Raw genomic sequence first — 13,140 nt, forward strand, 5'->3', positions numbered from 1 at the left:
TAAAGTGACAGCAGCCTAATAGTCCTGCTGTTGTCTGTCATTAATGTTAATAGAATAAAAAAAAACATCAGCATCATCTACCATGTTTGAGAGAAAAGAAGATGGTGAGGTGAGCAGTCAGGAAGAAAGTGATGATGACAGCTGGTAGGATAAGTGTGCCGCGTAAAGTGAGCATCAAGCATCACTTTTATTGTTTACGTAGCTTTTATTGTTTTTTTTACTTTAAAAGTTGTCGCATTTAATGCTAGTTTGCGTCTGCTGATACTGAAGTTAATATGGATACCTGCATACCTTTTGTTTTGTTTTTGACTTTGTTAAATATTCACATTCTTCATGGTATCGTTTGCAGGGATGAGAAGCTATTTTATCCCATTGCGTGATCATTTGTTTTTGGTTTTGGAGTAATGATCATCGGACATTTTTTCAAGTTTTTAGTACATCTTATAATGTAATAATTTCACAGTTAATCTCCAAATTAATGGTGAAACAGTAACGTAGAAACATTTAATGGAATCTTTTTGATTGAAGATTTTTTATTTTTTATTTTAAACATGAATTATAGCCATTTAACATTACAGTGTAATTGAAAGCTTACGATTTTGTAACATTTATTAGGCTTCAAAATGTAACTTAAAACAATCCTCACATAAACCCATAATAAATGTCATATTTACCTGTGCCCTTGAAATATACAGAAATTGAATAAGAGTGCAATTTTCTGTTACCTCTGTTCTTTGATCAACATTAATAACAGACAGCATTAGTGGCTGCTGTCACTTTAAGATCTGCCGCTGCTGCACATCTCGCACGCGTTCCATTTTCTCACAACTGTTCATTTAAGACTTTAACTAATTTAAGACTGCTCTTATGAGGATACTCGACAAAACTGACATTTTGGCATAATTGTGTATGTTATTGTTCGTTCAAGCGTGAAAGAGAACTTTTTCTGTGCACACGATACTGGTGCGTGTGTGTCAGGAAATTCACATTGCACGCTCTCTTTTGTCGTGTCAGGTTTGAATAGTTTAAAAGCATTTTCATGAATAAGAGCATGATCAGATAATGTTAGCGCAGCCAAAGGATGACAGAAAAAATGGATGCAGCATTAATTGCGTTAAATATTTTTTACACGTTAAATAAAAAAAAAAATGTTTTATACCTTTCTAAATCAGCACAGTATGGACTTCACCTTTCGAAACCAGCACAGTCCATTCTGTTTTTCACCTCCTGCCCTCCATCAGAATTTCGCACGTCATCAAAATCACATGTCTGCAAACAAGCTATATGCCAATAAAAAAATAATGATGTCAATTAGCATAACAGCATAATTGTTTTATTTACAATAAATACAACTAATAAAACTATTATTAGAAACTATAGTTATGAACAGCACCTTTTAATTAGAAATATTTTATAGAAAAAAGTATAAGTATCCTTCGGCACAGGAATAAGTCAGTGAAATAAAGAAATAATTTAATATTTTTATTCAGCAAGGATGCATTAAATTGATTCAATTAAATTGATGCTTTAAATTGACTCTAGAATGTTATAAGATATCTATTTCAAATACTGTATTTAATCTCTCTCTCTCTCTCTCTCTCTCTCTCTCTCTCTCTCTCTCTCTCTCTCTCTCGTTATTGTCCTCTCTTTCATAGTGAATAAGAACAGCGGTTTCTCTGAGGTTGCTCTTGCTGGATTGGCGAGTAAGGAAAACTTCAGCAGTGTGAGTCTGCGAAGTGTGAACGCCTCTGAGCAGAGCTCCAACAACAGTGCCATGCCATATAAAAAACTCATGCTCGTTCAGGTCAAAGGTGAGTGACCGTGATAACAGAAGCTGTTTGTGATCTGCAATGTTTGAGCTCAATGACAGGATGGAGGACTCTTTTTACAAATGGCACTGCAGACTAATGGCTTGTTTCCTCCGAGCGGTACAGTACAGTGCGGTACACAATTATTTTTGTTTCGATTGCCAGAAGTTGTGAATGGTACCAAATATCCCGAACCGTACCACTTTTTGGGACCCTTCCGTTGGTGTACCTAGCACAGTAGTCTGGTACCTAAAGGATGGAGCTAGACTCACTGCAGAACGTTGATTGGCTGACAGAGAATCGTCACTTGTGCGTGTTTTTCCGGCTGTGTTTTTCCCTGCAGTCTTTGCTCAAACAAAGCTGTCTTGTGACAAACAGCCACATGCCGAGAAGCAAGAACAAAATCTGCTGTATGTCGTTTTCTTCTTCGTGCAAGAATGACGTTGATCTCTACACCACGTCTATCAAGTAAGGGTACGTTTTCCGGTGGAAACGCAAGCCGGATCAGGGTTTACCGTCCCAAATCGTATACTGTACTACTGTATCGCTCGGTGGAAAAGAGCCATTAGAGGTCAATAATATTCATCATCCATTCTGACCTTGTTTGGGCAGTTTTATTCACAACTATTTTTGATTATGAAGAATAATGGTCTCTGATTAGAAGCCAGCCATATAGGCTACGTGCACACTGTCATTTTTTGGGATTGACAACCGCATTTACTTAAAGGTGTGTCTCGAAATGTATGAATGTGCAACAGGAGTCAAGCCCATATTAATACTAATTGTAGCGAGAGTGTGTAATATCATAGATGGCACCATCAATAAAACTGAAAAGTTTTATCACTCCAGTCTACAGGTCTGCATTCCCGCGGCTCTCCTGCATTCTGCGGCTCTCGTCAGGACATTCTTTTCTTGCGTGGATGTTAAATAGTTGTTTCAAAAAGTGATTTTATTTTGCCATAGCTATAAGCCAATGGTTTTCGTTTATAACTTTGAGTGACAGATGTCATATTTAATATATTTTTCATTTTATATTTGTTATATCCAATCTCTCTTTCAGTAGGGGAAATTTAAATGTGAGATTGTCGGGTTGGGTCGGGAAAAAATGATTCTAAGCGGATAGCTGGTGAACAGAGAAATAAATATTAAGCGGGAGAGCGGGTGGGTGCGGAATAGAACCTAGCGGGATGAAAAAAACAGTCCTGCACAGACCTCTACTCTAGTCCAAATACAGAGTTGACAACCATATTCTGTTGCTGTGTGAATGTAGCCATAGTGTGTGCTGTATCTGTGCGTTCCTGTAGAGAGTGCAGGGAGACAGCCATGAATAGTGTTGTTTACTTAAAAGTAAATGGGAGAACTTCTGTCCTCATGTTGCATAAGATGCTGCTGTGGGGGCTGTTGTTGTATGATGTAGAAGGCTGTGGATACCAATTCCTCATAAGGCATCCCTCTCAATCTAATCCCACCTGCATGTTCCCAAAACAACATTCTACACTTCCCTTAATCAAAACAGAGAGAAAGAAACCAGATAGACCTAATGGAGAGAGCAACATGTGAGCAGTCCAAGAACAACAGCATTGTCCAACTGTTGTAATGTTCTGCTTACCAGGACATTCTGATTTTTTTTTTTTTCTGTTTTCAAATCACATTTTATGTTTTATATCATAACATAATTATCTTCTGAGTTTGAAATTTAACCGAGATAATGCTGTACAGTCAAAACAAATAGCTTTGTGTTTTTGCTCCTGACATCGGGGTTTAGCATGTGACTCACATTGTTATTGTCCCGATTTCTCTGTGCATTTTAATTAGGTCGTCGGCACGTTCAGACCAGACTGGTTGAGCCCAGAGCTTCCTCCTTGAACAGTGGTGACTGCTTCCTCTTGATTACACCCCATCATTGCTTCGTCTGGATTGGAGAATTTGCAAATGTTATTGAGAAGGCCAAAGTGAGTGTCCTGCTGCATGTACCAACAAACGCACATCACACTATCACTTTAAAGGGATACTCCACTTTTTTTGGAAATAGGCTCATTTTACAACTCCCCCACAGTTAAACAGTTGAGTTTTACCGTTTTCGAATCCATTCAGCCGATCTCCGGGTCTGGGGGTCCCACTTTTAGCATAGCTTAGCATAATGAATTGAACCGGACAAGACCATTAGCATCTCTCTCAAAAAAATGAACAAAGAGTTTCTATATACTATACTCTCATTCCTGCGTAATAATCAAGAAACTTTGCTGCAGTACCATGGGTGAAGCAGGCGTAATGAATATGACGCAGCACCTGATAATAGTCCCCAGCTCAGTAGCCTATTATCAGGCGGCATGCACTGCGTCATATCATTACGCCTGCTTCACCCATGGTACGGCAGCAAAGTTTCTTGATTATTACGCAGGAATGAGAGTATAGTTCCTAGCCATATCAGCCTAGAAAATCGCAACTTTTCATTTTCCGTCGGTCTTAGTACACGATGTAACTACAGAAGAGTCAAGTTTTAAATAGGAAAAATATCGAAACTCTTTGTTCATTTTTTTGAGAGAGATGCTAATGGTCTTGTCCGGTTCAATTCATTATGCTAAGCTATGCTAAAAGTGGGACCCCCAGACCCGGAGATCGGCTGAATGGATTCGAAAACGGTAAAACTCAACTGTTTAACTCTGGGGGAGTTGTAAAATGAGCCTATTTCCAAAAAAAGTGGAGTATCCCTTTAACGTTGCTTGATCTCCAGCTGTTTAGCAGTGTTGCAAATAACTGAAATAAAATTAGTTGAAGTACTAAAATCACTAACACTGAAATAAAAATAAATTAAAGCTAAATAAAACTATTAAAATTAAATTAAAATGGACAATATAAAAATAAAAATTCAAACTATTAATTAATAACATAATAGTGTATAAATAATACTAAAGTAACACTGGCTGTTAGTGCTAGATGTCAATATAAGTCACCTATATCAAAATTGTGTTTTCTGGTTCTCAATTGGATTTTGTTACAGTTAAACACGTCATATCCTGTACTCTGCCTTGGTGTGTTCAGTACTATTCATATATCGGAGTCCCCCACGTGCAGGAAGTAAACAGAATTGACCACAAAGGAAATGTTAAATTTTTGTAAAGGAAGCAGGAGGTAAATTGTAAAAGCTCCTGTGTCTCTCTCACACACACAACTTTCTTTGTTCAGTCCAGACTGCAGGTCATTGAACTCTTGACCTACATCTTACCTTACTATAAAGTGATTAATTTAATGAAAATGTGAGGATTTTTGTGATCAGTGTTATATTATATTATATTATATTATATTATATTATATTATATTATAATCTGCATTTGTGGTGCAAATGAAAATTAAATGTTCTTGTATCTTCAATCGTGCAGGCTGCAGAGTTGTCCACGTTCATTCAGACCAAGCATGACCTGGGATGCAGAGCCTCATATGTGCAGACCATCGAGGAAGGTGCCAACACTCACACTCCTGCTGCCAAAGAGTTTTGGAAGATTCTCGGCGGCCAAGCCAGTTATCAAGGTGAGAGATGAGATTGTGAGATATTATTATAATCTGCTGACAATTCAGCAGCATTTGACTTTGAACAATTTTATTTGTTTACACAAGCATAATGCTAAGGAAAGCTGCAGTTTAATGACCTTTACTTTCTGCAGTCCTTCTTAATATGGTCCTCTGTACCCTACAGCCGCTGGCACTCCAGAAGAAGATGAGTTCTATGAGACTGCCGTCGTAGAAACCAACTGCATCTATAGGCTCATGGAAGATAAACTTATTCCTGATGATGACTACTGGGGTCGAGTTCCTCGCTGCACCATGCTTAACTCTAAAGAAGTACTTGATATCATACATGCATGCATGCATACATAATTATTGACTAATTTAATCGTATTTATACTTTAATCAAAATATGGTCTACAATTTGGCATGATTGAAGTAGGAAAGATAGATAACTTGCTTTAGAATGTAATTAAAAAAGATAAAATACTACTCAAGTCAATATCTGAAAATTGCATATCAATATGGTCAGCAATATATTGCGCATCTCTGCTGAATGCTATATTATATAATTCAAACTAAAGTAATAGAGAGGCTTATACTTTTTATTCTTGTTTGACATCTAGGTGCTGGTGTTGGATTTTGGTAGCGAGGTCTACGTATGGCATGGTAAGGAGGTGACACTGGCACAGAGAAAAGTGGCTTTTCAGCTGGCAAAGCACCTGTGGAATGGCACCTTTGACTACTCCAACTGTGATATTAATCCTCTGGACCCTGGAGAGTGCAACAAACTTATACCCAGGTACATATCAGAGCTGAGTATGTGCTGAGGCTCTGCTGATGCGTATTGTTCTATCATAGATCAAGTTTTGGCACTCGTGACCTTTTAAAAGCTCGTTCAAAGAGGCCTCTCAGGTCAGAAGTGCATTGTTGCTTAACTTACTACACCTGTCAAAACAACAGCTTAGTATCTCAGTGTTCGTATAAGCAGACTTGGGTTACCAGCAGGCCTGATGCGTCACTCCTAAAATAAATGAGTGCTGTGTTCATGTCTCATGGGTTTGTTCTGTTCTCACAATTTAAATCCTTGCTTTTTATATGATGTCTATGTCTGATATGAATATCTATGTGAAATTAAAATAATTATTGTCTTTGCTGAACCTGTTATTAATAGAAAAGGCCAGGGACGACCAGACTGGGCTGTGTTTGGCAGGTTAACTCAGCACAATGAGACTACTCTTTTTAAAGAGAAGTTTTTGGACTGGAGTGACACCAAGAAATCCTCTAAGAAGAATGGTGACTCGACTTTAGTTGAAAACAAGGTACATTTTTCACAGAATAAGTTGTATCTATACCTCTTTTCTGAAAAGCAAGTATTAATACACGAGATACTTCTGATTATATTTAAAAATGTAGTTAATCTTGAAATGCAATTGGTTGGTTAACTTCTTTAGGAGCTTCGGAGCGGAGAATGTCGGCCCTATGATGCGTCACGAATGTTGTCAACAGTATGGATGCCAGTCAAGACCGTTCTGGATGGAGTCGATGTGGGACGAGGTTATGGACTGGTGGAAGGTGATGAGCGGCGTAATTTTGAGATCAGCACATTGTCTGTTGATGTCTGGCACATTCTAGAGTTTGACTACAGGTAGGATGAATTATTTATATGGTAAAACTATTAAATGAATGGATTTTTATGTACAAACATTCTCTCTCTTGCTTGTTTTAGTCGATTACCTAAACTGAGCATTGGCCAGTTCCATGAAGGGGACACGTACGTGGTCAAATGGAAGTACATGATCAGCACAGCAGGTGAGTTGTATGTTGAAGGTGTGTATAGCAGTGTTGTTTTTGTTAACTAAAACTATTAAAAATTATTTTATCAAGCAGCGAGAGAGAGAGATTTTAGATTAAAAAACAAAACAAAAAAACTTAGAAATTAGAAACTTGCCTTGGCAACTAAATAGTTAAAACTGAAGTAAATTGAAATATATAAAAAGCTAATAAAAATGACAAAAGCAAAACAAAATTACTCAAACTTAAGCTAAAATTAGAATGAAATGTACAAATAAACGTTGATTAAAAATGTTAATAAATACTAGTAGTTTATAAATAATTCTAAAAAATAACACTGGTGCACAGGAGAGAGGACTGTCTGTCACTTCATCCCCCTGGACACTTTATTTCCACCTTTTTAATATTTTAAGCTCCTTATAAAATAAACTGCTTTTCCAAGGTTTGTTTCCACACTGTCTCCCCACTATACAATTATCTATAAACAGCCATAAACCAGCTACTCTTCTCACATGATCACTGTGTAAAACCATAAGATACAGTGTGTCTGAACATGTTGTTGCTGGGCTGTTTGTTTGCCCATGATCCAAAACTCTCTGCTTTTTTTGTGCAGTTGGCAAGAGGCTGCATTCAGAACGGATCATCGGTCCAGGGAAGGAGAAATGTTGTTATTTCTTCTGGCAAGGTCGTAACTCCACGGTGAATGAAAAGGGAACATCAGCACTGATGACTGTAGAACTTGATGAGGAGAGAGGTGCTCAGGTACTTAATATGGATTATTTTATACTTAAGATTTTATCAAAAAAATGTAGGATGTTATTAAGCATTTCCTGCACTACCATTTAAAGGTTTTAAGTCTGTAAGATTTTTTTATGTAAAAAAAATAATAATTGTTTTATAGTTTGATTAAAAAATATTTTTTCTATTTTAAAATATAATTTATTCCTGCGATGGCAAAGCTGAATTGCTGAAGTGGAATTATTCCAGTCTTCAGTGTCACATGATCCTTCAGAAATTATTCTAATATGCTGATTTGCTGCTCAAGAAACATTTATTATTATTATTATTATCAGTGTTGAAAACAGTTGTGCTGCTTAATATTGTTGTGGACACTGGGATACTTTTTTTTTTATCTTTTTTTTTATTGAATTTAATTGAAAGCTCAAAAGAATAGCATTTATTTTACATAGATGACAATGTATGTATTTCGTTATAACTTTATAAATGTTTTTTTAAATGTATGTATTATATGTAACATGTTACTGTTTTGATCTTGATGAAAGTATAAATTTCTTTAAAAAAAACATCTTAATGATCTTAAACCTTTTGGACAGTAGTGTCCTTTTTTTATCAGTTCAGCTGTAATGTAAAAATCTAAAATATTAGCATAAAACAATAAATGGTCTGTTTAACATGGTGTGTGTGTATGTTTTGCAGGTCCAGGTACAGCAGGGAAAGGAGCCTCCTTGTTTCCTGCAGTGCTTCAATGGAGGAATGATTGTTCATGCTGGAAAGAGAGAAGAGGAGGAAGACAATACACAAAGTAATCTCTTTTGCTAACGTTGCCAAATTTTTAGTTTACATTATTTTTCCATAACCCTTTGAGATTAGTTAAATCAAAAGACAAGTACATAATGAAAATCATATTTTGAACATATGGACTGAGAGACTGCTCACTACACAGCCAATGGGTGGAGCAGTGGCGGTTCTAGCTTGTATGGCATCCAGCTCACCTTCTCTAGACCTAATCGGTGGAGCTAGAAAGTCCAACCTAACCATAACCTTATCCCTAAACCTAATTAAGTTAAGCCCCACCCCTTAGATCCACAGAAGTGGAGCTGGATTAGGTCAAGCTCCACCCATTTGGCTCTGTAGTGAGGACCACTTGTATGGATTGACCTCATTTCCTTCATGTGCAGATGACTGGCGCTTATACTGTGTGAGAGGAGAGAAACCCATAGAGGGCCAACTGCTGGAGGTGGTGTGCCACTGTAGCAGCTTACGGTCTCGCACCTCTTTGATCCTCCTGAACATCCCTAAAGCCAGCATGTACCTGTGGCACGGCTGCAAGGCTCAGATGCACACACGTGATGTGGGCTTTGCCGCTGCAAACAAAATAAAAGAGCAGTGAGTCAACTCATACTAACAAACCAATGGCACTTGATATCAAATGTGGCTGACCCCTGACATAGACGTTCTGGTTTTCAGGTGTCCTCTGGAGGCGGGGCTTCACAACAGCAGTAAAGTGTCCATCCAGGAGTGTGATGAGGGAGCTGAACCACAAGGCTTCTGGGAGGCCTTGGGAAGAAGAGATCGAAAGGCGTATGACTGCATGCTGCAAGGTGAGTTAGAGGGTTAGTTCACCGAAAAATGACATTTGTCATTAACTACTCGCCCTCATGACGTTCCAAAACCATAAGACCTTCGTTCATCTTCGGAACACAAATGCGAAATCCGAGAGGTTTCTGAACCAGCTATGGACTGCAATGTCATTGCAACTTTTAAGGCCCAGAAAGGTAGTAAAGACATTGTTAAAATAATCCATGTGACTACAGTGGTTCAACCTTGATGTTATTAAGCAACGAGAATACTAATAACTAATACAAAAATAACTTCTCTTCTGTGTCAGTCTCCTAAGCTGATCGCGTAGTAAACATTGCAACGCAAATAAAGTTATTGACTACGTTTACATGTGCACCAATAATGCGTTTATTTCTAGTAATCAGAGTAGGGTATTAATCGCAGTAAGATATTTACATGACACAAGCAGAACTCTTCACTCCAGTTTACATGCAATTTTAATTGTTCTTATTATTGGCTAATAAGTTAAGTATGGTTATACCACTCTCAGATAGGCGATTAAGGTGTTTACATGCCTGTTTATTGGAATTTAAATAAAAATATTTTAAAAAGCGTCATACGCCACAGTTTAATGCGATTATGGTTGCTACTATTATGAGCTTAATCGCATTAGTTTGATCGAAGTATTGCATATGCATGAGGTAAAGTTTAAGCGCAGTATTGCTAATTTCAGACTCTTTGAGAAATTAGGTGATTTGCAATGTATATTATGAGGAAATTAAAGGTTTTTTTTTTTTTTTTTTTTTATACCTTGTATGCAGTGGTGTAGTGGTAAAAAAAGAGGTGGGTAAACTATAAATTCTGGTGGACCACGACGTGGTCACCCGGTAAGGTGAGCCACGACGTGGTCACCTGGTAAGGTGGGCCACGACGTGGTCACCCGGTAAGGTGGGCCACTGCCTACCGGTATGTGTATCCTGATGACATCGCTATAGGCTATTATTTGATGGTACTACCAAGGGTATCACTGGTTGTTCCCTCATCATAGGTCACACAATCACTATTCAATTCATACATTAATCTAAGTTCTTGTTAAAGAGACTCAAAAAGGAATAATATGGTTGAAATCTATAAAGTTTACTAAATGACAAAACAGAGAGAACAAAAATATTTAAGAGAGATCGAGAGGGAGGCTTATATCCAGGGCTTCCAATGCAATGCACTTGTGCATAATGATTAGGGATTTGGGATTATTTTCATAGTTGATTAATCTGTTGAATATTTCCTCGATTAATTGATTAGTTGTTTGGTCTATCAGAAAAATGTGGATCATTGTTTCCCTGTAGAGGGAAAGTATTTAACCTGGTGCAGGCTTGATTCTCTCTGAATCTCTTGTACAGTTGGGTTTTGACATGCTCCCTACATTAAACCAGCTGCCTGTAATGAATAAAAATATAAACTTATAAATATAAAAATTAAAAAAATCTCTTTTTTTGCATCGTTTTAATGATTTCCTGTTGCGGCTGCGATCAAGTTTCATTCTCGCGCAGCTTGTTTAGTAACTTCACGAGCGTGTGTTTTCTGCTATGTATGTGCGCCGTTCTCTTTGTTCCGTGTTTGTGTGTGTGTGTGTGTGTGTGTGTGTGTGTGTGTGTCGCGCGCTGCGCTCTCTGCTCCGTGTTTGCGTTCTGCGCGTTCTGCTCTGTAGTTAACGGCCCAAATGCTCGAATCATGTGCCGATCGGCAATCACGCTCTGGGAAAGCAAATTTAGAGGTGGATAAACGCAATGTAGAGGTGGATAAACGCAATGTAGAGGTGGATAAACGCACTTTGGAGGTGGGCAAACGCTATTTCCGAATTTTGGGAGGTGCGTAAACGGCGTTTACGTGCGTTTAGCCTCCACTACATCCCTGCTTGTATGCATATAATCCTATTGTAGAAATAGCATAATAGAGGCACTTGAAGTTGAAATTCAGTTTGATTAAATTCAAGGTCATAAAAAGTCTTGGATTGTATTAAATGGTACAACAAATGTCTTAAATATTATTTTCAGAGGTCTTAAATTTGTAGGCTGAAAACAGGAATCACGATGAGGCTTATATTTATTTAAATAAATGTGAGCGCCGCTACTTTACTTTATTTATTTTATTTATAAAATAAAATAAACTACTGCTAGTTTCAAAGTAAAAGTGTGGCTTTGTTGCGCATTCTAAAGGCTCACAATTTCAGAGGAGTTCGCAACCATACTGCACATTTATGTCAAGCGATTGCTTATGATTTACTGTTGACGATTTATGACCATGTTTATTTTGGTGTTTATATTGTAATTGTTTTATATGGTTGTAAGATTGCATATTTTATCTCCCTCATCTTTTTGAACGATCAGTTGGAAATAGCAGACATTTCAAAATAAGAGTACCATTGTATTTCAGGCTTGTTTATAAATAAGTTAAGCATTATACATACTATTTTAAACTTGCATTTACCATGTTTTGCAATTTAATGTGTGCCTATTTAAATTAAAGAATCTGATGTATATGATTTATTTTGAGTGTTAGGGTGTGTTCTGTATTGGCATACAATATTTTATTTGTGCAGGTCTTAAATAACTTTAAAGGTCTTAAACTCTGCAGATACCCTGGATTTTTATGTGTTTTGTATTGTTTCTCAGATCCAGGAAAGTTCAACTTCACTCCTCGGCTGTTCCAGTTAAGCAGTGCTTCAGGAGAGTTTGTGGCAGTGGAATTTGTATATCCATCCAGAGAACCAAATTTGGTCAACTCGATGCCTTTCCTACAAGAGGATTTGTATACAGCTACTCAGCCAGGTGTTTGACACATTAATGTTCGCTAAACACTGTTAATAGTTCTGTCTGGTGTGCAACTTGCTTGTTAACTGTCAGCTATTCTGGATGGGTGTCAGTTGCATTTTAATTAGGCTTTCCTATACTCGTTACATGCATGATATATTAAGGAAATTTGATTCTTCACACTCATTGAAAAATCATGAGGTAAGATTGTGGCAGTATCATGATGTTGCTTCTTCTGTTTGATTGTCTTTTAGCCCTGTTTTTGGTGGATAATCACCATGAAGTTTACCTGTGGCAGGGCTGGTGGCCTCAGGACAGTGAGAGCACGGGCTCAGCTCGCATACGATGGGACTCCGACAGGAAGTGTGCCATGGAAACTGTACTCCAATATAGCAAAGGTGACTTAAAAATGCATGCTTGTCTTTAATGATCTTTTAAGGAAAGAAACAAGAGTGATACTGTGTAATATCATTCTCAAATGAACCTCTCTGGTGACATTGTATGCTGTACTTGTCTAAACATTTAGTCTGCTTAAACCCTGTCCCATTCTTACAACTGACTGCAAGCTCTTGTCATATCTGCCTCCATTCAATCAATAAGCAATGGAGAGAACCAAGTTCCCATCCTAGATTTTTTTTTTGTCTTCTGTAATATGTTTCACTCAGGTTTTTTCAGATGATACTGCCATTCTTGGTCTTCTGCATAAGGATAAGAACATTCAACATTATACTGCAGAGATTGACAACTTTGTTACATGGAGTAAAGAACAGTCTTGTAATTAACGTTAGAAAAACAGAGGAAATGATTTTTTTTATCCCAAGTTAGTAACCACTCACCTATCATGATTAACAATGAGCCTCTTAGACAGGCTGCTTCGTACAAATACTTGTTGATAATAAACTTTCATTGGAGGTGCATGTGGA

At 37.5% G+C, this 13,140-nt stretch overlaps 1 protein-coding gene across 14 annotated transcripts in view; it reads left to right on the forward strand.

Annotated features, from left to right (window-relative positions):
• svila (supervillin a) overlaps positions 1-13,140 on the forward strand; it is a 79,275-nt gene that overhangs the window by 57,762 nt on the left and 8,373 nt on the right. For all 14 annotated transcript variants that reach the window (XM_084434087.1, XM_084434089.1, XM_084434086.1 and 11 more), the window contains 14 exons: positions 1,656-1,811; positions 3,624-3,760; positions 5,189-5,336; positions 5,503-5,648; positions 5,939-6,114; positions 6,487-6,634; positions 6,767-6,960; positions 7,042-7,124; positions 7,720-7,868; positions 8,544-8,649; positions 9,026-9,233; positions 9,315-9,448; positions 12,080-12,235; positions 12,472-12,615. In XM_084434087.1, the coding sequence (XP_084290213.1) occupies positions 1,656-1,811; positions 3,624-3,760; positions 5,189-5,336; positions 5,503-5,648; positions 5,939-6,114; positions 6,487-6,634; positions 6,767-6,960; positions 7,042-7,124; positions 7,720-7,868; positions 8,544-8,649; positions 9,026-9,233; positions 9,315-9,448; positions 12,080-12,235; positions 12,472-12,615 (2,085 nt within the window). The remainder of the gene's footprint in view (positions 1-1,655; positions 1,812-3,623; positions 3,761-5,188; positions 5,337-5,502; positions 5,649-5,938; positions 6,115-6,486; positions 6,635-6,766; positions 6,961-7,041; positions 7,125-7,719; positions 7,869-8,543; positions 8,650-9,025; positions 9,234-9,314; positions 9,449-12,079; positions 12,236-12,471; positions 12,616-13,140) is intronic.

This window comes from Rutilus rutilus (genome assembly GCF_951802725.1).
Source record: "Rutilus rutilus genome assembly, chromosome: 16".
Classification (NCBI taxonomy): domain Eukaryota; kingdom Metazoa; phylum Chordata; class Actinopteri; order Cypriniformes; family Leuciscidae; genus Rutilus; species Rutilus rutilus.